The 25,504-nt window shown below is 45.0% G+C and overlaps 1 protein-coding gene across 3 annotated transcripts in view; it reads right to left on the reverse strand.

Moving 5' to 3' along the window:
- ino80 (INO80 complex ATPase subunit) overlaps window positions 1–25,504 on the reverse strand; it is a 98,457-nt gene that overhangs the window by 68,583 nt on the left and 4,370 nt on the right. For all 3 annotated transcript variants that reach the window (XM_041859990.2, XM_045213700.1, XM_045213699.1), the window contains exons 4-20: window positions 24,238–24,389; window positions 23,901–23,968; window positions 23,563–23,703; window positions 21,506–21,626; window positions 21,064–21,269; window positions 20,659–20,712; window positions 20,181–20,384; window positions 19,667–19,874; window positions 19,407–19,474; window positions 19,067–19,276; window positions 18,567–18,647; window positions 17,958–18,053; window positions 15,565–15,767; window positions 9,081–9,165; window positions 4,375–4,492; window positions 1,806–1,891; window positions 833–1,000 (exon numbers count right to left, since the gene is read on the reverse strand). In XM_041859990.2, the coding sequence (XP_041715924.2) occupies window positions 833–1,000; window positions 1,806–1,891; window positions 4,375–4,492; window positions 9,081–9,165; window positions 15,565–15,767; window positions 17,958–18,053; window positions 18,567–18,647; window positions 19,067–19,276; window positions 19,407–19,474; window positions 19,667–19,874; window positions 20,181–20,384; window positions 20,659–20,712; window positions 21,064–21,269; window positions 21,506–21,626; window positions 23,563–23,703; window positions 23,901–23,968; window positions 24,238–24,389 (2,269 nt within the window). The remainder of the gene's footprint in view (window positions 1–832; window positions 1,001–1,805; window positions 1,892–4,374; window positions 4,493–9,080; window positions 9,166–15,564; window positions 15,768–17,957; window positions 18,054–18,566; window positions 18,648–19,066; window positions 19,277–19,406; window positions 19,475–19,666; window positions 19,875–20,180; window positions 20,385–20,658; window positions 20,713–21,063; window positions 21,270–21,505; window positions 21,627–23,562; window positions 23,704–23,900; window positions 23,969–24,237; window positions 24,390–25,504) is intronic.

Here is a 25,504-nt window from a genome sequence, read left to right on the forward strand (position 1 = left end):
CTCTGTCAGAGTGACCATCGGGTTCTTGGTCACCTCCCTGACCAAAGCCCTTCTCCCCTGATTGCTCAGTTTGGCAGGGCAGCCAGCTCTAGGAATTGTCTTGGTGGTTCCAAACTTCTTCAATTTAAGAATGATGGAGGCCACTGTGTTCTTGAGGACCTTCAATGCTGCAGAAATGTTTTGGTACCCTTCCCCAGATCTGTGCCTCAACACAATCCTGTCTCGGAGCTCTACGGACAATTCCTTCGACATCATGGCTTGGTTTTTGTCTGACATGCACTGTCAACTGTGGAACCTTATATAGATAGGAGTGTGCCTTTCCAAATCATGTCCAATCAATTGAATTTACCAAAGGTGGACTCCAATCAAGTTGTAGAAACATCTCAAGGATGATCAATGGAAACAGGATGCACCTGAGCTCAATTTCAAGTCTCTCAGCAAAGGGTCTGAATACTTATGTAAATAAGATATGTTTTTTAGTTGCAAAGATTTCTCAAAACCTGTTTTCCCTTTGTCATTATGGGTTATTGTGTGTCGATTTATGAGGATTTGTATTTATTTAATCCATTTTAGAATAAGGCTGTAACGTAACAAAATGTGGAAAAGGTCATGGGGTCTGAATACTTTCCGAATGCACTGTACGGTGTGCTATAGCTTGGAAAACAAATACATGTGACCCTTGATGACAACATAATGATGTTTGTTTTCCAACATTAGTGCTGTTTTCCTGAAGGAGTTAAATCTGCTTCGTGTTTTGTTTCCTTGCCTCATACTAATGAGTTTGGTGATACTGGGATCGTCCCCTAGTACTTACTAACTAGATCATTGGTACCTTTCTGAACTGCATGACCAGGTTCATAAGGGATGAGGTAGTGTTGTGAGCCTGTTGCGATGAACCCATAGAAGACTGGAGAAGGTCCTCAATGGAGATCTTGTTCCTCAGAGCTCTGTAGAGCAGCCTCTGTCTGCACGTCAACTGGCAGTATGTTAGGATCTCAATCTGTCAGAGAGGACATGGTTAGATACAGAAACAGTATGTTAGGATCTCAATCTGTCCGAGAGGACATGGTTAGATACAGAAGCAGTATGTTAAGATCTCAATCTGTCAGAGAGGACATGGTTAGATACAGAAGCAGTATGTTAGGATCTCAATCTGTCAGAGAGGACATAGTTAGATACAGAAACAGTATGTTAGGATCTCAATCTGTCAGAGAGGACATGGTTAGATACAGAAGCAGTATGTTAGGATCTCAATCTGTCAGAGAGGACATGGTTAGATACAGAAACAGTATGTTAGGATCTCAATCTGTCAGAGAGGACATGGTTAGATACAGAAGCAGTATGTTAGGATCTCAATCTGTCAGAGAGGACATAGTTAGATACAGAAACAGAACTATCCATCAGAGGAAGAGAGGGAGAGGTGAAATACAGATGCTTGTCAAAACGATCTGGGAACATCTGGCAGCTGCTAGTCTAGGTATGGAAGGAGGAGCGGAGGGAGAGGGAGTGGGAGAGAGGCTAGAGAGAGAGCGAGACGGAAAGTGAGGGGCTGGAGAGAGAACGTGAGCGAGGGTAAGTGAGAGGGAAGGCTGGAGAGAGAGTGGGGGAGAGGACAGCGAAAGAGACAGATGTGGGTGCGAAGTGACCTCTGGGTAGAGGACTAGGGTGATGAAAGCAGAGACGCCTCCCTGAGGGAATAAATAAATAATGTAGAATATTGAGGCACAGACAGATACAGCCTCTGGTGTGGGGTGAGGATGATTGGACGGGACCTCTAAAGTGTGTGTGATTGGTCAGTCAGTCACCTTGTCAGAGAGCTCGTTCTCTACGTCCTTCTTGATCCTCCTCAACATGAAGGGTTTCAGGATCATATGGAGCCTGGACAGCTGGTCTAAACAACAACAACAACAACAACAAACACAGTCAGCTGGTCTAAACAACAACAACAACAACAACAAACAGTCAGCTGGTCTAAACAACAACAACAACAACAACAAACACAGTCAGCTAGTCTAAACAACAACAACAACAAACAGTCAGCTGGTCTAAACAACAACAACAACAACAACAAACAGTCAGCTGGTCTAAACAACAACAACAACAACAACAAACACAGTCAGCTAGTCTAAACAACAACAACAACAAACAGTCAGCTGGTCTAAACAACAACAACAACAACAAACAGTCAGCTGGTCTAAACAACAACAACAACAACAACAAACAGTCAGCTGGTCTAAACAACAACAACAACAAACAGTCAGCTGGTCTAAACAGCAACAACAAACACAGTCAGCTGATCTAAACAACAACAACAACAACAACAAACACGTTCAGCTGGTCTAAACAACAACAACAACAACAACAAACACGTTCAGCTGGTCTAAACAACAACAACAACAAACACGTTCAGCTGGTCTAAACAACAACAACAACAACAAACAGTCAGCTGGTCTAAACAACAACAACAACAACAACAAACAGTCAGCTGGTCTAAACAACAACAACAACAAACACGTTCAGCTGGTCTAAACAACAACAACAACAACAAACACGTTCAGCTGGTCTAAACAACAACAACAACAACAACAACAAACACGTTCAGCTGGTCTAAACAACAACAACAACAACAACAAACACGTTCAGCTGGTCTAAACAACAACAACAACAAACACAGTCAGCTGGTCTAAACAACAACAACAACAACAACAACAAACACAGTCAGCTGGTCTAAACAACAACAACAACAAACACAGTCAGCTGGTCTAAACAGCAACAACAACAACAAACACAGTCAGCTGGTCTAAACAACAGCAACAACAACAACAAACACAGTCAGCTGGTCTAAACAACAGCAACAAACACGTTCAGCTGGTCTAACAACAACAACAACAACAAACACAGTCAGCTGGTCTAAACAACAGCAACAACAACAACAAACACAGTCAGCTGGTCTAAACAACAGCAACAAACACGTTCAGCTGGTCTAAACAACAACAACAACAACAAACACAGTCAGCTGGTCTAAACAACAGCAACAACAACAACAAACACAGTCAGCTGGTCTAAACAACAGCAACAAACACGTTCAGCTGGTCTAAACAACAACAACAACAACAAACACAGTCAGCTGGTCTAAACAACAACAACAACAACAAACACAGTCAGCTGGTCTAAACAGCAACAACAACAACAACAAACACAGTCAGCTGGTCTAAACAACAACAACAACAAACAGTCAGCTGGTCTAAACAACAACAACAACAACAACAAACACGTTCAGCTGGTCTAAACAACAACAACAACAACAAACACAGTCAGCTGGTCTAAACAACAACAACAACAAACACAGTCAGCTGGTCTAAACAGCAACAACAACAACAAACACAGTCAGCTGGTCTAAACAACAGCAACAAACACAGTCAGCTAGTCTAAACAACAACAACAAACAGTCAGCTGGTCTAAACAACAACAACAACAACAAACAGTCAGCTGGTCTAAACAGCAACAACAACAACAAACACGTTCAGCTGGTCTAAACAGCAACAACAACAACAAACACGTTCAGCTGGTCTAAACAACAACAACAACAAACACAGTCAGCTGGTCTAAACAACAGCAACAACAAACACGTTCAGCTGGTCTAAACAACAACAAACACAGTCAGCTGGTCTAAACAACAACAAACAGTCAGCTGGTCTAAACAACAACAACAAACACAGTCAGCTGGTCTAAACAACAACAAACACAGTCAGCTGGTCTAAACAACAACAAACACAGTCAGCTGGTCTAAACAACAACAAACACAGTCAGCTGGTCTAAACAACAACAAACACAGTCAGCTGGTCTAAACAACAACAAACAGTCAGCTGGTCTAAACAACAACAAACACAGTCAGCTGGTCTAAACAACAACAAACACAGTCAGCTGGTCTAAACAACAACAAACACAGTCAGCTGGTCTAAACAACAACAAACACAGTCAGCTGGTCTAAACAACAACAAACACAGTCAGCTGGTCTAAACAACAACAAACACAGTCAGCTGGTCTAAACAACAACAAACACAGTCAGCTGGTCTAAACAACAACAAACACAGTCAGCTGGTCTAAACAACAACAAACAGTCAGCTGGTCTAAACAACAACAACAACAACAAACAGTTAGCTGGTCTAAACAACAAACACGTTCAGCTGGTCTAAACAACATGTAAACATTAATCTGGTCTAAACAACAACAAATGGTCAGCTACAAATCAATCAATCACTTTATAAGACAGACAGGAACACTTGGCTAAATGATTAGAGTACTTCTAAAGTAGATATTAAAAAGACAAAAAGTCTGAAACAATCTCAGAATAAGGTTGTGTACTGTACTCACTCTCGTCGATGGCAGACTTGTTCTCTGCATGGCTCTCGATGTCTTTAGAGAACCACTCGTTGAACTCTTCATGAGAGTCAAACAACGTAGGCATGATGAAATGGAGAAGGGCCCACAACTGAGAGAAGAAATAATAACTGTCAGCATCTCTACAGTACCAGACAGAGACAGACAGACAGACAGACAGACAGACAGACAGACAGACAGACAGACAGAAAGAGAAACAGAGAAAGAGGAGAGAGATAAATAAATAGAGAGAGAGAGAGAGAGAGAGCCATCCAGTGCCTTCAGAAAGTATTCACACCCCTTGACTATTTTTCCACATTTTGTTGTTACAGCCTGAATTTAAAATGTATTAAATTGAGATTTTGTGTCACTGTCCTAGACACAACACCCCATAATGTCAAAGTGGAATTATGTTTTTAGAAATTATGATCAATAAAAAATTAAAAACTGAAATGTCTTGAGTCAATAAGTATTCAATATATTTGTTATGGCAAGCCTAAATACAGTGAGGGAAAAAAGTATTTGATCTCCTGCTGATTTTGTACGTTTGCCCACTGACAAAGAAATGATCATTCTATAATTTTAAATGGTAGGTTTATTTGAACAGTGAGAGATAAAATAACAACAACAAAAAATCCAGAAAAACGCATGTCAAAAATGTTATACATTTATTTGCATTTTAATGAGGGAAATAAGTATTTGACCCCCTCTCAATCAGAAAGATTTCTGGCTCCCAGGTGTCTTTAATACAGGTAACGAGCTGAGATTAGGAGCACACTCTCAAAGGGAGTGCTCCTAATCTCAGTTTGTTACCTGTATAAAAGACACCTGTCCACAGAAGCAATCAATCAATCAGATTCCAAACTCTCCACCATGGCCAAGACCAAAGAGCTCTCCAAGGATGTCAGGGACAAGATTGTAGACCTACACAAGGCTGGAATGGGTTATAAGACCATCGCCAAGCAGCTTGGTGAGAAGGTGACAACAGTTGGTGCGATTATTCGCAAATGGAAGAAACACAAAATAACTGTCAATCTCCCTCGGCCTGGGATTCCATGCAAGATCTCACCTCGTGGAGTTGCAATGAACATGAGAACGGTGAAGAATTAGCCCAGAACTACACGGGAGGATCTTGTCAATGATCTCAAGGCAGCTGGGACCATAGTCACCAAGAAAACAATTGGTAACACACTACGCCGTGAAGGACTGAAATCCTGCAGAGCCCGCAAGGTCCCCCTGCTCAAGAAAGCACATATACAGGCCCATCTGAAGTTTGCCAATGAACATCTGAATGATTCAGAGGAGAACTGGGTGAAAGTGTTGTGGTCAGATGAGACCAAAATCGAGCTCTTTGGCATCAACTCAACTTGCCGTGTTTGGAGGAGGAGGAATGCTGCCTATGACCCCAAGAACACCATCCCCAACGTCAAACATGGAGGTGGAAACATTATGCTTTCGGGGTGTTTTTCTGCTAAGGGGACAGGACAACTTCACCGCATCAAAGGGACGATGGACGGGGTCGTGATGGGTATTCCAGCATGACAATGACCCAAAACACACGGCCAAGGCAACAAAGGAGTGCCTCAAGAAGAAGCACATTAACGTCCTGGAGTGGCCTAGCCAGTTTCCAGACCTTAATCCCATAGAAAATCTGTGGAGGGAGCTGAAGGTTCGAGTTGCCAAACATCAGCCTCGAAACCTTAATGACTTGGAGAAGATCTGCAAAGAGGAGTGGGACAAAATCCCTCCTGAGATGTGTGCAAACCTGGTGGCCAACTACAAGAAACATCTGACCTCTGTGATTGCCAACAAGGGTTTTGCCACCAAGTACTAAGTCATGTTTTGCAGAGGGGTCAAATACTTATTTCCCTCATTAAAATGCAAATCAATTTATAACATTTTTGACATGCATTTTTCTGGATTTTGTTGTTGTTATTCTGTCTCTCACTGTTCAAATAAACCTAGCATTAAAATTATAGACTGATCATTTCTTTGTCAGTGGGCAAACATACAAAATCAGCAGGGGATTTACATTTTTAGTCATTTAGCAGACGCTCTTATCCAGAGCGACTTACATGAGCAATTAGGGTTAAGTGCCTTGCTCAAGGGCACATCGACAGATGTTTCACCTAGTCGGCTCGGGGATTAGAACCAGCGACCTTTCGGTTACTGGCACAATGCTCTTAACCACTAAGCTACCTGCCGCCCATCAAATACTTTTTTCCCTCACTGTAAGTTCAGGAGTAAAAATGTGCTTAAAAAGTCACACGTTTCATGGACTCACTCTTTGTGCAATAATAGTGTTTAACATGATTTTTTCATGACTACCTCATCTCTGTACCCCACACATACAATTATCTGTAAGGTCCCTCAGTCGAGCAGTGAATTTCAAACAGATTAAACTAAAAAGACCAGGGAGGTTTTCCAATGCTTCGCAAAGAAGGGCACCTATTGGTAGATGGGTAAAAAAAAAAGCTAACATTGAATATCCCTTTGAGCATTGCGAAGTCCTTCCTAACTCAATTGCCAGAGAGGAAGGAAATCGCTCAGGGATTTCACCATGAGGCCAATGGTGACTTTAAAACTATTCTTAATGGCTGTGATAGGAGAAAACTGAGGAAGGATCAACTACGTTGTAGTTACTCCACAATACTAACCTAAATGACAAAACAAAAAGTAAGCCTGTACAGAATAAAAAAAATTAAAATCATGCATCATGTTTGCAATAAGGCACTACAGTAAAACTGTAAAAAGAAATGTGTCAAAGTAATTAACTTTATGTCCTGAATACAAACAATTATGTTTGGGGCAAATCCAACACAACACATCATTGAGTACCACTCTTTATATTTTCATGCATGGTGGTGGCTGCATCATGTTATGGGTATGCTTGTCATCAGCAAGGACTAGGGAGTAAAAAAACAAAACAAAAAAAACAGAATAGAGGTAAGCACAGGCAAAGTCCTAGAGGAAAACCTGGTTGTCTCCTTTCCAACAGACACTGGGAGATAAATTCACCTTTCAGCAGGACAATAACCTAAAACAAAGCCAAATATACACTGGAGTTGCTTACCATGATGACATTGAATGTTCCCGAATGGCCTAGTTACAGTTTTGACTTAGATTTACTTGAAAAACTATGGCAAACTTGAAAATGGTTGCCTAGCAATGATCAACAACCAACTTGACAGAGCTCTAATAATTTTTTAAAAGAATAATGTGCAAATATTGTACAATCCAGGTGTGTAAAGCTCTTAGAGACTTACCCAGAAAGACTCACAGCCGTAATCGCTGACCAAGGTGATTCTAACATGTATTTACTTAGGGGTTTGAATACTTATGTAAATTAAATAAATTAGCATAAACGTTGTCATTATGGCGTATTGAGTGTAGATGGGTGAGAAAAAAAATCTATTTAATCTATTTTGAATTCAGGCTGGAACACAGCAAAATGTGGAATAAGTCAAGGGGTATGAATACTTTCTGAAGGCACTATACAGTACATACAGACAGGCTGAGAAATAGATATAGAGAGGGAGAAAACAATAAGATAAGTACTTGACACATTGGAAAGAATTAACAAAAAAACAGAGCAAACTAGAATGCTATTTGGAATATTTGACCACTGTGACTGACCCAAACTTGAGGAAAGCTTTGACTATGTACAGACTCAGTGAGCATAGCCTTGCTATTGAGAAAGGCCGCCGTAGGCAGACCTGGCTCTCAAGAGAAGACAGGCTATGTGCACACTGCCCACAAAATGAGGTGGAAACTGAGCTGCACTTCCTAACCTCCTGCCAAATGTATGACCATATTAGAGACACATATTTCCCTCAGATTACACAGACCCACAAAGAATTTGAAAAAAAAATCCCATTTTGATAAACTCCCTTATCTACTGGGTGAAAAACCACAGCAGCAAGATGTGTGAAAAGAAGTGGGCACCCAGTGAAGAACAAACACCATTGTAAATACAACGGGACGGCAGGTAGCTTAGTGGTTAAGAGCGTTGTGCCAGTAACCGAAAGGTCGCTGGTTCTAATCCCCAAGCCGACTAGGTGAAAAATCTGTTGATGTGCCCTTGAGCAAGGCACTTAACCCTAATTGCTCCTGTAAGTCGCTCTGTATAAGAGCGTCTGCTAAATGACTAAAATGTAAATGTGACCTATATTTATTTTCCAGAGAGGGAGAGAGAAAGAGACAGAGAGACGGAGAGGGAGAGACAGACAAAGAGAGAGAGAGACAGACAAAGAGAGAAAGAGACAGACAAAGAGAGAGACAGACAGAGAGAGACAGACAAAGAGAGAGAAACAGACAGAGAGAGAGAAACAGACAGAGAGAGAGAGAGAGAGACAGACACAGACAGAGAGAGAGACAGACAAAGAGAGAGAGAAACAGACAGAGAGAGAAACAGAGAGAGAGAGAAACAGACAGAGAGAGAGAGAAACAGACAGAGAGAGAGAGAGAAACAGACAGAGAGAGAGAAACAGACAGAGAGAGAGACAAAGAGAGAGACAGACAGAGAGAAACAGACAGAGAGAGAGACAGACAAAGATAGAGAGAAACAGACAAAGAGAGAGAGAAACAGACAGAGAGAGAGAGAAACAGACAGAGGAGAGAGAAACAGACAGAGAGAGAGAGAAACAGACAGAGAGAGAGACAAAGAGAGAGAGAGAGAGACAGACAGAATGACCTCTGACCTCTGCCATGGTGTTCTGTATAGGTGTTCCAGTGAGCAGCAGTCTGTTTCTACACTGGAACTGCAGCAGGATCTTCCATCGAACACTGTCAACACAGAGACATCCAAACTTAATGGACTACATGATGTATTCAAACACCATACAAACATTATACATCATTATTGAAACACTAGATGGGGTATCATTTGAGACACAACTGAAAGAACTTCTCCAGCTGGTGCTGCTCTTCAGTGCTTGGGCCTCGTCCAGAACCGTGTACACTCACTGGACCCACTGAACTGAGATGGCGCTGCAGAGATCGATAGCTGCCGTCTTAAGAGCTCCTGACCAATTCTGCTATTTGGTGGGGGACGGGGGTTTATGCGCTGATCCCATCATTTCCTGTGACCGACAACCGCGTCTGGACATTAGAACAGCGATCACTAACCTGGTTTTGGATGAAGATTTGTACTTCGACGAGTCGACAGCTGTGGATGTACTGTTCACCTCGGACCAGGAAGAGGAAGAGACGTCGCAAGAGGCAAACGAGCAGTAACTGTCTCTACCATCCGTTCTATTGGCCAACGTACAATCACTAAGACAACAAACTGGACGTTCTATTGGCCAACGTACAATCACTAAGACAACAAACTGGACGTTCTATTGGCCAACGTACAATCACTAAGACAACAAACTGGACGTTCTATTGGCCAACGTACAATCACTAAGAGAACAAACTGGACGTTCTATTGGCCAACGTACAGTCACTAAGACAACAAACTGGACGTTCTATTGGCCAACGTACAGTCACTAAGAGAACAAACTGGACGTTCTATTGGCCAACGTACAGTCACTAAGACAACAAACTGGACGTTCTATTGGCCAACGTACAATCACTAAGAGAACAAACTGGACGTTCAATTGGCCAACGTACAATCACTAAGAGAACAAACTGGACGTTCTATTGGCCAACGTACAATCACTAAGAGAACAAACTGGACGTTCTATTGGCCAACGTACAGTCACTAAGAGAACAAACTGGACGTTCTATTGGCCAACGTACAATCACTAAGAGAACAAACTGGACGTTCTATTGGCCAACGTACAGTCACTAAGAGAACAAACTGGACGTTCTATTGGCCAACGTACAGTCACTAAGAGAACAAACTGGGACGTTCTATTGGCCAACGTACAATCACTAAGAGAACAAACTGGACGTTCTATTGGCCAACGTACAGTCACTAAGAGAACAAACTGGACGTTCTATTGGCCAACGTACAGTCACTAAGAGAACAAACTGGACGTTCTATTGGCCAACGTACAATCACTAAGAGAACAAACTGGACGTTCAATTGGCCAACGTACAGTCACTAAGAGAACAAACTGGACGTTCTATTGGCCAACGTACAGTCACTAAGAGAACAAACTGGACGTTCTATTGGCCAACGTACAATCACTAAGACAACAAACTGGACAAGCTCCGTACCAGACTATCCCATCAACAGGACCTGAAGAACTTTAATATCCTATGTTTCTCGGAGTCATGGCTGAACAAGGACAATATGCATCTAGCTGCTTTTTCTATGTCGTCAACACCGAATGGCAGCTTTGGGTAAGGTTAAGGAGGGAGGTGTCTCTCTCTGTCAACAACAGCTGGTTAAGGAGGGAGGTGTCTCTCTCTGTCAACAACAGCTGGTTAAGGAGGGAGGTGTCTCTCTCTGTCAACAACAGCTGGTTAAGGAGGGAGGTGTCTCTCTCTGTCAACAACAGCTGGTTAAGGAGGGAGGTGTCTCTCTCTGTCAACAACAGCTGGTTAAGGAGGGAGGTGTCTCTCTGTCAACAACAGCTGGTTAAGGAGGGAGGTGTCTCTCTCTGTCAACAACAGCTGGTTAAGGATGGAGGTGTCTCTCTCTGTCAACAACAGCTGGTTAAGGATGGAGGTGTCTCTCTCTGTCAACAACAGCTGGTTAAGGAGGGAGGTGTCTCTCTGTCAACAACAGCTGGTTAAGGAGGGAGGTGTCTCTCTCTGTCAACAACAGCTGGTTAAGGAGGGAGGTGTCTCTGTCAACAACAGCTGGTTAAGGAGGGAGGTGTCTCTCTCTGTCAACAACAGCTGGTTAAGGAGGGAGGTGTCTCTCTCTGTCAACAACAGCTGGTTAAGGAGGGAGGTGTCTCTGTCAACAACAGCTGGTTAAGGAGGGAGGTGTCTCTGTCAACAACAGCTGGTTAAGGAGGGAGGTGTCTCTCTCTGTCAACAACAGCTGGTTAAGGAGGGAGGTGTCTCTGTCAACAACAGCTGGTTAAGGAGGGAGGTGTCTCTGTCAACAACAGCTGGTTAAGGAGGGAGGTGTTCTCTCTGTCAACAACAGCTGGTTAAGGAGGGAGGCGTCTCTCTGTCAACAACAGCTGGTTAAGGAGGGAGGTGTCTCTCTCTGTCAACAACAGCTGGTTAAGGAGGGAGGTGTCTCTCTGTCAACAACAGCTGGTTAAGGAGGGAGGTCTCTCTCTGTCAACAACAGCTGGTTAAGGAGGGAGGTGTCTCTCTGTCAACAACAGCTGGTTAAGGAGGGAGGTGTCTCTCTCTGTCAACAACAGCTGGTTAAGGAGGGAGGTGTCTCTCTCTGTCAACAACAGCTGGTTAAGGAGGGAGGTCTCTCTCTGTCAACAACAGCTGGTTAAGGATGGAGGTGTCTCTCTCTGTCAACAACAGCTGGTTAAGGAGGGAGGTGTCTCTCTCTGTCAACAACAGCTGGTTAAGGAGGGAGGTGTCTCTCTGTCAACAACAGCTGGTTAAGGAGGGAGGTGTCTCTCTCTGTCAACAACAGCTGGTTAAGGATGGAGGTGTCTCTCTCTGTCAACAACAGCTGGTTAAGGAGGGAGGTGTCTCTCTGTCAACAACAGCTGGTTAAGGAGGGAGGTGTCTCTCTCTGTCAACAACAGCTGGTTAAGGAGGGAGGTGTCTCTCTCTGTCAACAACAGCTGGTTAAGGAGGGAGGTGTCTCTCATTGTCAACAACAGCTGGTTAAGGAGGGAGGTGTCTCTCTCTGTCAACAACAGCTGGTTAAGGAGGGAGGTGTCTCTCTGTCAACAACAGCTGGTTAAGGAGGGAGGTGTCTCTCTCTGTCAACAACAGCTGGTTAAGGAGGGAGGTCTCTCGCATTGTCAACAACAGCTGGTTAAGGAGGGAGGTGTCTCTCTCTGTCAACAACAGCTGGTTAAGGAGGGAGGTGTCTCTGTCAACAACAGCTGGTTAAGGAGGGAGGTGTCTGTCAACAACAGCTGGTTAAGGAGGGAGGTGTCTCTCTCTGTCAACAACAGCTGGTTAAGGAGGGAGGCGTCTCTCTCTGTCAACAACAGCTGGTTAAGGAGGGAGGTGTCTCTCTCTGTCAACAACAGCTGGTTAAGGAGGGAGGTGTCTCTCTCTGTCAACAACAGCTGGTTAAGGAGGGAGGTGTCTCTCTCTGTCAACAACAGCTGGTTAAGGAGGGAGGTGTCTCTCTGTCAACAACAGCTGGTTAAGGAGGGAGGTGTCTCTCTCTGTCAACAACAGCTGATTAAGGAGGGAGGTGTCTCTCTCTGTCAACAACAGCTGATTAAGGAGGGAGGTGTCTCTCTCTGTCAACAACAGCTGGTTAAGGAGGGAGGTGTCGCTCTCTGTCAACTACAGCTGGTTAAGGAGGGAGGTGTCTCTGTCAACAACAGCTGGTTAAGGAGGGAGGCGTCTCTCTCTGTCAACAACAGCTGATTAAGGAGGGAGGTGTCTCTCTCTGTCAACAACAGCTGATTAAGGAGGGAGGTGTCTCTCTCTGTCAACAACAGCTGGTTAAGGAGGGAGGTGTCGCTCTCTGTCAACTACAGCTGGTTAAGGAGGGAGGTGTCTCTGTCAACAACAGCTGGTTAAGGAGGGAGGTGTCTCTCTGTCAACAACAGCTGGTTAAGGAGGGAGGTGTCTCTGTCAACAACAGCTGGTTAAGGAGGGAGGTGTCTCTCTCTGTCAACAACAGCTGGTTAAGGAGGGAGGTGTCTCTGTCAACAACAGCTGGTTAAGGAGGGAGGTGTCTCTCTGTCAACAACAGCTGGTTAAGGAGGGAGGTGTCTCTCTCTGTCAACAACAGCTGGTTAAGGAGGGAGGTGTCTCTGTCAACAACAGCTGGTTAAGGAGGGAGGTGTCTCTCTGTCAACAACAGCTGGTTAAGGAGGGAGGTGTCTCTCTCTGTCAACAACAGCTGGTTAAGGATGGAGGTGTCTCTCTCTGTCAACAACAGCTGGTTAAGGAGGGAGGTGTCTCTCTCTGTCAACAACAGCTGGTTAAGGAGGGAGGTGTCTCTCTCTGTCAACAACAGCTGGTTAAGGAGGGAGGTGTCTCTCTCTGTCAACAACAGCTGGTTAAGGAGGGAGGTGTCTCTCTCTGTCAACAACAGCTGGTTAAGGAGGGAGGTGTCTCTCTCTGTCAACAACAGCTGGTGCGCATCTCTAATGTTAAGGAAATCTCTAGGTTTTGCTCGCCTGTGTTAGAATACCTCATGATAAATTGCAGCATACAATTTACCAAGAGAGTTTTCATCTATATTTTTCATAGCTGTCTATTTACTAGGGTTTGGCGGTATCCAGATTTTCATAGCGTCATACCGTTTCTGTACCATACCGGGGTAATACGGTATTACTGGAAGCCGACTATTTACCACCACAAACCGATGCTGGCACTAAGACCGCACTCAACCAGCTGTATAGGGCCATAAGAAAACAAGAAAACCCAGAGGCGGCGCTCCTAGTGGCTGGTGATTTTAATGCAGGGAAACTGAAATCTGTCTTACCTCATTTTTCCCAGCATGTCACCTGTGCAACTAGAGGCGAAAAAAACTCCCCTTCACTCCACACACTCATCTTTACGCCACACACAGAGACACTCACAAAGCTCTCCCTCGCCCTCCATTTGGCAAATCTGACCATAACTCTATCCTCCTGACTCGTGCTTACAAGCAAAAACTCAAACAAGAAGTACCAGTGACATGCTCAATACTGAAGTGGTCCGATGAAGCGGATGCTAAGCTTACAGGACTGTTTCGCTAGCACAGGCTGGAATATATTCCGGATTCATCCGATAACATTGAGGGGTTTCCCCACATCAGTCACCGGATTCATTAATAAGTGCATCCCAACCAGAAGCCATGGATTACAGGCAACATCCACGTTGAGCTAAAGGCTAGAGCTGCCGCTTTCAAGGAGCGGGACACTAATGCGGACGCCTATAAGAAATCCTGCTACGACCGCCGACGAGCAATCAGACAGTCAAAACGTTAATACAGGACTAAGATCGAATCCTACTATGCCAGCTCTGACGCTCGTCGGATGTGGCAGGGCTTGCAAACTATCACGGATTACAAAGGGAAACCTAGCCACGAGCTGCCCAGTGACGCGAGCCTTTAAAACAGGATAACATTCACAAGGCCGCAGGGCTAGATGGATGACCAGGACGTGTACTCAGAATATGAGCTGACCAGCTGGCAAGTGTCTAGACTGACATCTTCAACTTCTCCCTGACCCAGTCTGTAATACCTACATGTTTCAAGCAGACCACCATAGTCCCTGTGCCCAAGAACGCCAAGGTAACCTGTCTAAATGACTATCGCCCCATAGCACTCACATCTGTAGCCATGCAATGCTTTGAAAGGCTGGTCATGGCTCACATCAACGCCGACACCCTGGACCCACTCCAATTCGCATACCGCCCCAACAGATCCACAGATAACGCAATCTCTATTGCACTAAACACAAACCTTCTCTCCCCTGGACAAGAGGAACCCCTACATGAGAATGCTGTTCATTGACTACAACTCAGCGTTCAACACCATAGCCCCCTCCAAGCTCATCACTAAGCTCAGGACCCTGGGACTGAGATCCTGGACTTTTTGACGGGCCGCCCCCAGGTGGTGAGGGTAGGCAACAACACATCCGCCATGCTGACCCTCAAGCACAGGGGCCCCACAGGGTTGTGTGCTTAAGTCCCCTCCTCTACTCCCTGTTCACCTACGACTGTGTGGCCCCGCACGACTCCAACGCCATCATTAAGTTTGCTGACAACACGACTGTGGTTGGCCTGATCACCGACGATGATGAGACAGTGTGGTGCCAGGTCACAAACCTCTCCCTCAATGTCAGCAAGACAAATAGCTGATCGTGGACTACAGGAGACGGAGGACCGAGCACACCCACATCCACGGGACTGTAGTGGAGCGCTTCTCCTTGTCCACATCACTAAAGAATTATCATGGTCCACACACCGACACAGTCGTGAAGAAGGCACGACAATGCCTCTTCCCCTTCAGGAGGCTGGAAAGATTCGACATAGGCCCGCAAATCCTCAACAATTTTCAAAAAATATATATATGATCTCTTTTTTTCTCTGTGCATTGTTGGGAATGGCTTTTCACTGATAGTCTACCCCTGTTGTTTACCAAGCATCTATTGGGTGTCCAGGGGGTCGGGTCTTAGGGTTAGGGTTTACCTGGTACTGCTCTTTAGGGCCTGGGCCTCATCCAGAACCATGTACTGCCACTTGACCCTCTGGAAGTACTTGACATCCTGAACTACCAGCTGGTAACTGGTGATGACCACATGGAATGGAGCATTCTGGGTGTACAGGGTTTTCTGGCTCCAGAACTTCCTGATCACCTTGCGGTCGTGAGGGTTACCCCAGTACGGCAGAACCTGAGGGACAAACAGCACACAGGGTTAAATGCATGAATATAATATGTGAATCTGCAGAGTTTATTTTCTCAAGGAGGTCCAGTAATCATTGAGGCAGACCTAAAGGAGTTTTGATACTAAGTCTGTGTAGAACTGTTGTTTCTAATCGAATATAGTTATTTTATCACAACAGAATGTTAACATTTTATACTCACAAATCTTCTGACTTATTCCAGTAGAAAGAAACATTTTGCACAGTTACTTTTTTTTTCGAAAAATGTATTTGTTATTGTTTAGTGACAAAACATTTCAACTCTGACTCCATGGATTGTTGATGTGAGACGTTATGTTAAACTATGTGACGGGACCATAATGAATCACTCAACACAAATACTGGCTGAGGCTCCATTGTGTGTGTGTCCATTGTTGCTGGGTCAGGCTCGTTCCCAGGAACTGATATTCATCTGATGTTTGTTAACACCTCATCACCATGGTGAAACAGTTGATTTACTTTCTTCTGAAAAACATCCAACAATGATGGCTTTGCAGTGAAAAGTTGGACGAGGAGGGTGTATATGGAGGAGGTTGTGTGTGTGTGTGTGTGTGTGTGTGTGTGTGTGTTGTAAGATACCATGCCTCTGATTCATAGTTACCATAAGTCCTATAATACTATGCTGCCCACTAAAGGACAAAATCGGAAATCAGGGATCTAAGCAACCACCGGTTCTCTCACCTTCCGATTATACACGGTGCTGAGATGCACACAATATAACATAGTCAATTAACACAGAGACAGAACCAATAGATCGTTTAACGAGAGGAGAGAGCTGGAGAGAACAGCTGATGGAGAGAAAAGCTGATGGAGAACAGCTGATGGAGTGAACAGCTGACAGAGAGAACAGCTGATAGAGAGATGGAGAGAACAGCTGATGGAGAGATGGAGGGAACAGCTGTTGGAGAGATGGAGAGAACAGCTGTTGGAGAGATGGAGAGAACAGCTGTTGGAGAGATGGAGAGAACAGCTGTTGGAGAGATGGAGAGAACAGCTGATGGAGAGATGGAGGGAACAGCTGTTGGAGAGATGGAGAGAACAGCTGATGGAGATATGGTGAGAACAGCTGATGGAGAGATGGCAAGAACAGCTGATGGAGAGAACAGCTGATAGACATAACAGCTGATGAAGGGATGGAGAGAACAGCTGGAGAGAACAGCTGATGAAGAGCTGGAGAGAACAGCTGATAGACAGAACAGCTGATGGAGGGATGGAGAAGCGCTGATGAGAGAACAGCTGATGGAGAGATTGAGAGAAAAGCTGATGGATAGAAAAGCTGATGTAGAGATGGAGAGAACAGCTGATGAAGAGATGGAGAACAGCTGATGGAGAGAACAGCTGATGGAGAGATGGAGAGAACAGCTGATGAAGAGATGGAGAACAGCTGATGGAGAGAACAGCTGATGGAGAGATGGAGAGAACAGCTGATGGGGAGATGGAGAGAACAGATGATGGAGAGATGGTGAGAACAGCTGATGGAGAGATGAGAGAACAGCTGATATAGAGAACAGCTGATGGAGAGAACAGCCGATAGACAGAACAGCTGATGGAGGGATGGAGAGAACAGCTGGTGGCAAGAACAGCTGATGGAGAGATGGAGAACAGCTGATGGAGAGAACAGCTAATGGAGAGAAAAGCTGATGTAGAAAACAGCTGATGAAAAGATGGAGAAAACAGCTGATGAAGAGCTGGAGAGAACAGCTGATAGACAGAACAGCTGATGGAGGGATGGAGAAGCGCTGATGAGAGAACAGCTGATGGAGAGAACAGCTGATGGAGAGAACAGCTGATGGAGAGATTGAGAGAAAAGCTGATGGAGAGAAAAGCTGATGGAGAGAAAAGCTGATGTAGAGAACAGCTGATGTAGAGAACAGCTGAGGGAGCGACAGAGAGAACAGCTTATGGAGAGAACATCTGATCCAGAGAGATGGAGAACAGCCGATGGAGAGAACAGCTGATGGCGAGAACAGCTGATGGCGAGAACAGCTGATGGAGAGAACAGCTGATGGAGAGAACAGCTGATGGAGAGAACAGCTGATGGAGAGATGGAGAACAGCTGATGGAGAGAACAGCTGATGGAGAGATGAGAACAGCTGATAGAGAGATAATGTTATATGTGCTGTAGATGTCAGAGCAATGGTGGGATCCTGATGTCTCACCTTGAATTTGGGGACAAAGCGTGTAAACTCCTGGTGCCAGTTATTCAGCGTGGAGGCAGGAGAGATGATGAGGAACGGACCCCAGATGTTGTCACGCTGCAGAGGACAGGACAGGGACACACTCAGTCAGTCACCACAACAGGACAGGGACACACTCAGTCAGTCACCACAACAGGACAGGGACACACTCAGTCAGTCAGTCACCACAACAGGACAGGGACACACTCAGTCAGTCACCACAACAGGACAGGGACACACTCAGTCAGTCACCACAACAGGTGTGTGTGTGCATGTGTGTGTTTGAGAGAAAAACAGGCAATACTAAGCTGTGACTCATGTCTTCCTGTGGGACAGAGCGGGCTCAAATTCCCAAAATGTAATTATATTTCCCCTCTCATTTAAAACACCTTGGGGCCCACGGATACAGCTGGACTGTTCCCATTCACACGATTCATCAACAATCGCCCGTAAATATATATATAACAATACAACACCTTAGAATGAAACGTTGCGGCTTCTGCATGCCAAGTACAAAGGTAATCAAATGCTAATGTTTGGAAGAGACCAGGCAAACTAAACCAAGCACAGCTCCAGTATTTTACTGCTTACCTCAGCCAGGTGCCCCAGCAGGGCGATGCTCTGAACAGTCTTCCCCAGACCCATCTCATCTGCTAGGATACCATTGATACCCTATGAAGAGGGAGAACGGAACAGGAAGGGATGTCACTACTGAGAAAAGTGACAGAGTGATGGGATGCATGACAGGTGTGTGTGGGGGGAGAGAGAGAGTCAGAGAGAGAGAGAGAGTCAGAGTCAGAGAGAGAGAGAGAGAGTCAGAGAGAGAGAGAGCGAGTCAGAGAGAGAGAGAGAGAGTCAGAGAGAGAGAGAGAGAGAGAGAGTCAGAGAGAGAGAGAGTCAGAGAGAGAGAGAGAGAGAGAGAGAGTCAGAGAGAGAGAGAGTCAAGAGAGAGAGAGAGAGAGAGAGTCAGAGAGAGAGAGAGAGAGAGAGAGAGAGTCAGAGAGAGAGAGAGAGAGAGAGAGTCAGAGAGAGAGAAAAACCGACCAACAAAGAGAAAGAGAAGTTGATCTTTTGAAGCTTGTGTCCATCACCTGTTCGTAGAGGTTAGCCAGCCAGTTCATGCCTTTGAGTTGGTAGCCCTTCAGTTTCCCGTTGAAGATGGTTGGCTGGGGGATGTCTTCCCCGGCCTGGATAGAAGGGTTAGACAGGCTGTAGCTCTCCCCGAACCCTGACCCTGACCCGCTGGCCTGGTGCAGGGAGGCACAGCGACTGTCCTTAGCCTCCTCATCAAAGAGACGCGTCTAGAGGGAGAAAAAGTGGACCGTCTGCTTTGAGAACGCTGGCAATATAATCATTTTCCCATGTTGAGTGTACATATCTATCTGGGTGGACTCATGTTGATGAGGTGTTGGAGGTACTGCTGGGACTTACTCTGGCCTGGTGGATGTCGTAGGCCTCTTTAGCGTTCCTTAGGGCCTGTGACTTGTAGTATTCACTATCTGAGATGGACAACAATTCAACACTGTTACAACTGCACTTAATTGCACTAAAATAGTAATGTACCTCTTCACGATCAAGCACAAAAGGAGGAAACCACTTGAGATCCAATCAATCATGATTGGATTTGGCTATTGAGAGATTTAGATGAAGTAACCCGAATATGTTTAGAATGATAAAGTAGCGACCATTACCGTAGTCCTCCTGTCCAACGTTGACCATCACCCCTCCCCCGATGTCCATCTGCCTGTGAGAGGTGGTGTCATCCAGCTTGTTGAGAATGTCCTCCTGTCCCCCCTCCTCCTCCTCTCCGTCCTCCCCAGGACCCTTGCCCCCCATGAAGTGGGCATACAGCTCTGTCTGGGTGATCAGGAAGTTCAGCTTACGCTGCTGACGCTTCGCCTGGGAGGGAGAGAGAGAGAGAGAGGTAGGGTTAATCCTTGACATTGTGGTGAGTTTTGGCATTCGCTTTGATCCCTTTTTAAATCTGAATTTATTTAGGGAGATCACTCGACGTTTGTTTTACGCGGTGGAGGGGTGACCAGCTTCTGGGTGTGCAGGCTTTTACTCCAACATTACTATAAACACACCCGATTCAGCTAATCAAGTGACAAGTAGAATCAGGCGTGTTACATCAGAGCGGTATACTGCAGGAAGGTAGCTCCCCGTCCTGATGTGGTAGAGCACGGTGTGTTTTTCCAGTCTCACCTCTCTCATCTCCTCGTCCAGCTTGCGTTGTTCCAGAGCTTCCTTCTCAGCTCTCTTCCTGTGCTCCTTCTCCACCTTCTCATATTTCTTCCAGTAGAGCGTCATCTCCTTGGTCAGTCTCCTGGCCCGGGGAAGGGTCTCCTTGCAGTTCTTCTGGGCTTGAATGGCTGCCCTACGTACCTCACGCATACACTGGTGAGCCAGCTGGAGAGGAGGAGAACAGATACTCATTAATGACACAGTACTGAGTTTAGATCAGAGACACTGGTGGACCAGCTGGAGATGAGGAGAACAGATACACAAAGAAAATAGTTTAGTCTGGAGAGAACACAGACATTTAGTTTGAAGTAACATATATAGAAAAAACACATACAGGATTTGTCTCAGGTAAAAAACAGACTTACACAGGGATACTCTTTCAAACACACACACACAGACAACAGGTTTTAATAGGTCATGAAAGGCTTAAACATTTTACCTTTTTGGCATTGGTAAGGACAAAGTTCTTGGCTGATGCTTTTTGCTTGAATGCCTGAAGAAAGATTACGCAATTATGAATATATTACTTCGTACCAATTCACATGCTCTACATAGGATATACTATGAACTTTAGCCCCTCTCAGATATCCTTTAAATCAGAGGTCAGGGCCACAGTATCCACAAAGCAGCAAGTGCTGATCTAGGATCTTTCCATATAATCTCATTCATTACGATCTAAAAGGCTAAACTAATCCCAGATCAGCACTCTTACTCTGAGATGCTTTATGGATACGGGCCCTGAGGACAGTTCACAACAACTCACAGATTTACAAAGACCTACACCCACTCCTACAATTATTATCCTGACTCTTGTAGGCCTCTCAGACTACACTACCCAGCGTACCTTGGGGCACTCCTTCTTGGCGATGGTGAGCCAGACTTTTCGTCGTCGTGCGTTCAGCTGCTCTACAGTCAGGTGCTTCTTCTTCAACATGGGAAGAGGGGCATCATGGGAAAACTTGGCGAAGATCTTGGTGACATACGGCCGCCCCTCGCCTGAGAACTCCCCCTCTACCCTCTTCTTCTTCTTCTTCCCTTTCTTTAGCTTGCCTGAGAGGAGGAGGGAATATGGAGGAATACATCAATGACTGGAAACCAACGTAACATGCTCCATGAAGGTAAGCGAACCTATTCACTAGTAGCAGTATTAGAAATCTATATGATTCCCTCTAGAAATAAAATAGGTTTGCGGCACAATCATCCATTTAAAAAAAAGACACATTCAACAAAGCAAAAGACAGACATGTCAGACAATTATAAATAAGTAAATAAACTTTTTTTCTTACCCTTGAATTTCTTCTCCTCCTTGATCTTCTTCTTCTTGGGGCCCAGCAGGTGGCGCTGCTGTTCATAGAAGGGGTCCTGGGAGGAGAGCAGTCCTGTGCTATAGTATTGATACTGCTGCAGCTGAGGAGAGGAGGGGGGGAAGAGGTTACAAACTGTCATCCATAGAGATGTATAGAGATCTCCAGTTTTATCTGTGCCATTATGGTGCCTGTGACAACATGGGCAGCCCCATTTACGCTTTTGCCATTTTTAAAGTTGTAGATGTTCTCCTTCTTTTGATGTATGAAAACAGTGTAATGCTAATATTGGTGATTTATGTTGGTGATTTACCGTCACCTGCAGAGCTGGAGTCCTGAACCACATCTTGTGTGTCATTCATTTATTGTTGCAACTAGATGGCGGTGATAAAGCCTAAAGCCACTTTACAAACTAAGCAAACCAATTTGAAGACAACGCTCTGATCATTGGCTGATCCCTCCCAACCTATTTGGAATCCCCACCCAGCTGACTACTATAAAACAGTGGATGACCCCAATGGCAACGTCCATGCCAAAACAGATCTCTATTAGTGTTATCATTGTTCAGTCAATGCTATCACAATGAGCACAATGGTAGTGTTGGTACTGTGGCTATAGTGGTGGTCATGTGGCTATAGTAGTGGTCATGTGACTATAGTAGTGGTCATGTGGCTATAGTAGTGGTCATGTGGCTATAGTAGTGGTCATGTGGCTATAGTAGTGGTCATGTGACTATAGTAGTGGTCATGTGGCTCTAGTAGTGGTCATGTGGCTATAGTAGTGGTCATGTGGCTATAGTAGTGGTCATGTGGCTATAGTAGTGGTCATGTGACTATAGTAGTGGTCATGTGGCTATAGTAGTGGTCATGTGACTATAGTAGTGGTCATGTGACTATAGTAGTGGTCATGTGGCTCTAGTAGTGGTCATGTGGCTATAGTAGTGGTCATGTGACTATAGTAGTGGTCATGTGGCTCTAGTAGTGGTCATGTGGCTCTAGTAGTGGTCATGTGGCTATAGTAGTGGTCATGTGACTATAGTAGTGGTCATGTGGCTATAGTAGTGGTCATGTGGCTATAGTAGTGGTCATGTGGCTATAGTAGTGGTCATGTGGCTATAGTAGTGGTCATGTGGCTATAGTAGTGGTCATGTGGCTATAGTAGTGGTCATGTGGCTATAGTAGTGGTCATGTGGCTCTAGTAGTGGTCATGTGACTATAGTAGTGGTCATGTGACTATAGTAGTGGTCATGTGACTATAGTAGTGGTCATGTGGCTATAGTAGTGGTCATGTGGCTATAGTAGTGGTCATGTGACTATAGTAGTGGTCATGTGACTATAGTAGTGGTCATGTGGCTATAGTAGTGGTCATGTGGCTATAGTAGTGGTCATGTGACTATAGTAGTGGTCATGTGACTATAGTAGTGGTCATGTGGCTATAGTAGTGGTCATGTGGCTATAGTAGTGGTCATGTGACTATAGTAGTGGTCATGTGACTATAGTAGTGGTCATGTGGCTATAGTAGTGGTCATGTGGCTCTAGTAGTGGTCATGTGACTATAGTAGTGGTCATGTGACTATAGTAGTGGTCATGTGACTATAGTAGTGGTCATGTGGCTATAGTAGTGGTCATGTGGCTATAGTAGTGGTCATGTGACTATAGTAGTGGTCATGTGACTATAGTAGTGGTCATGTGGCTATAGTAGTGGTCATGTGGCTATAGTAGTGGTCATGTGACTATAGTAGTGGTCATGTGACTATAGTAGTGGTCATGTGGCTATAGTAGTGGTCATGTGGCTATAGTAGTGGTCATGTGACTATAGTAGTGGTCATGTGACTATAGTAGTGGTCATGTGACTATAGTAGTGGTCATGTGGCTATTCATCAAGTAATAACAGTTGTGTACGAACACAGATACATGCCTGTGTGTATGTCTAGACGTGTGTGTGTGTGTGTCTAGACGTGTGTGTGTGTGTGTGTCTAGACGTGTGTGTGTGTGTGTGTCTAGACGTGTGTGTGTGTGTGTGTGTGTGTGTGTGTGTACCTCTCTGTCGTTGTGGAACTTGTTCTGGTGCTCCCTGGTGAACTGGTGCAGTCTGAGCATATCCTGTAGCTCTTCTCTGGACAGACTGAAGTCAGACTCCTCTGTGTCTGACTCACTGGTGTCATCACTCAACAGGATACTCTATGGGGAGAACAATTCAGATACATCCATGACCATCCATCCCCTATTTCCTTATATACCACTACAGACCGGTTTCCGGGACACAGATTAAGTCTAGTTCTGGACTAAAAAGCATGATAATTTTGGTCCACAAACTTTGTGTTTGGGGAAACCAGCCCTGAATGTTAACACACTCTATCATGAAGCAATGCAAATACCTTCAGCCATTTCCTGCTCTTCTTGAGTTTGGAGAAGTTGTATAGACTGTCTTTGTCTGCCTTGTGTTCTGTGGAGAGAGAAGGAGAGTAAGAGAAGTGTAAAAGACAAATGTCTTTGAATAAAGGTCTCGGTGAGATATTGGATATTGAAACAGGATATTGCACTTGTACGGAGCCAATGTTTTTCCATTAATCTGAGATTACACCTTGGAATCCAGATCCCTACTAAAGCAGATCCTGTAGCAGGATCTATAGAACAGATGGGAGGGTCACCACTTTTAAGGTGCATGCACCTATTGGAACCTTCCGGGTGAACTTTCCCCAAGCTCCCCTTCACCTTGTGATAGAGCTCCGTTGAGGGGGTTGCCCTCGGTAACAAGCCCCTCCTCCTCCAGGTCACATGACTCCTCCTTTATCGCCAGGGCTGCGTGCTGATTGGTCGGGCCCATGGAAGGCCCCTCCCCCAATCCACCATCGTCGCTGTCATCACTGTGATGAGACAAACATGTACGCATAAGCCCAGAGTCATCCCAGTCATGTCATAATGCACATACAACATCTATTTCAAGCTTCTGAGAGGTCCCCGGTGCTGACGCGGTCTTTACCTTCTGGCCTATAGCCACAAATAGAATTTAGATCATTAGTCAAGAGTTTCCCCTTGATTAATTACACAGTGGAGTGCAAGGGCCCCAAGATATCAACACCTAGGGCCACTAAAACTAACCTCACATGGAGAAGGTGCAGGGCTTATGACATTGTATTATTCCTAGATAGTTCTCTGCTCTGTTGTAATGTGTTGTAATGATATTGTACACAGCGTTTCCCCTAGGATTTATTTCAGCAGCAGTGGTGGTAAAGGTAGTGGAAAGGGGGTGGGGGGATGCCCACCCGGGGGATTTTGTTGTAGCACAACTGTGAGAAGGTCACTTCTGGTGACTTTTTTTAAAAAGGACATTCTACTCCAAAATGCATGAAAATTAAATAAATGTTGACACCTCATGAAATATAACTGAAATATACGATTATTTAATTGATAAAGGAGCAAACGGTGGCTGTGCGCTCATGGCTCTCATTCGCACAACTGCTCACTCTGTTTGCTACAAGTATAAGTTGTAACTTGTCACTGATCTTAAAGGGATAGTGCAAGATTTTGGCAATTAAAAAGGTGCACTATGCAGAAATCGCACCGCCATTTCCTGGTTGCTAACATTCTAATAGTAATTTCAGTTTATGTGACAAAACAAGCAAGTATAGCGTAGAGCAGGGGCCTGGGCCCCCCCCTGGGTGCACATTTAAATCAGCTGATTCAAATAATCAAAGCTTGATGAGTTGGTTATTTGAATCAGCTGTGTAGTGCTAGGGCAAAAAACAAAACGTCCACCAAGGGGGGCCCCCAGGACCGAGTTTGGGGAAACCCTGCCCTACGACACGTGTCAAACTCGTTCCACAAAGGGCCGAGTCTATGCGCGTTTTCACTCCTCCCTTGTACTTGATTTATGAATTAAGGTCAATGATTAGAAAGGAACTCTCCTCACCTGGTTGTCCAGGTCAACCAAAAACCAGCAGACACCATGCTCTCCATGGAATGAGTGACACCCCTGCCC

The sequence above is a fragment of the Coregonus clupeaformis genome, unplaced genomic scaffold, assembly GCF_020615455.1.
Source record: "Coregonus clupeaformis isolate EN_2021a unplaced genomic scaffold, ASM2061545v1 scaf0141, whole genome shotgun sequence".
Taxonomy (NCBI): Eukaryota; Metazoa; Chordata; class Actinopteri; order Salmoniformes; family Salmonidae; genus Coregonus; species Coregonus clupeaformis.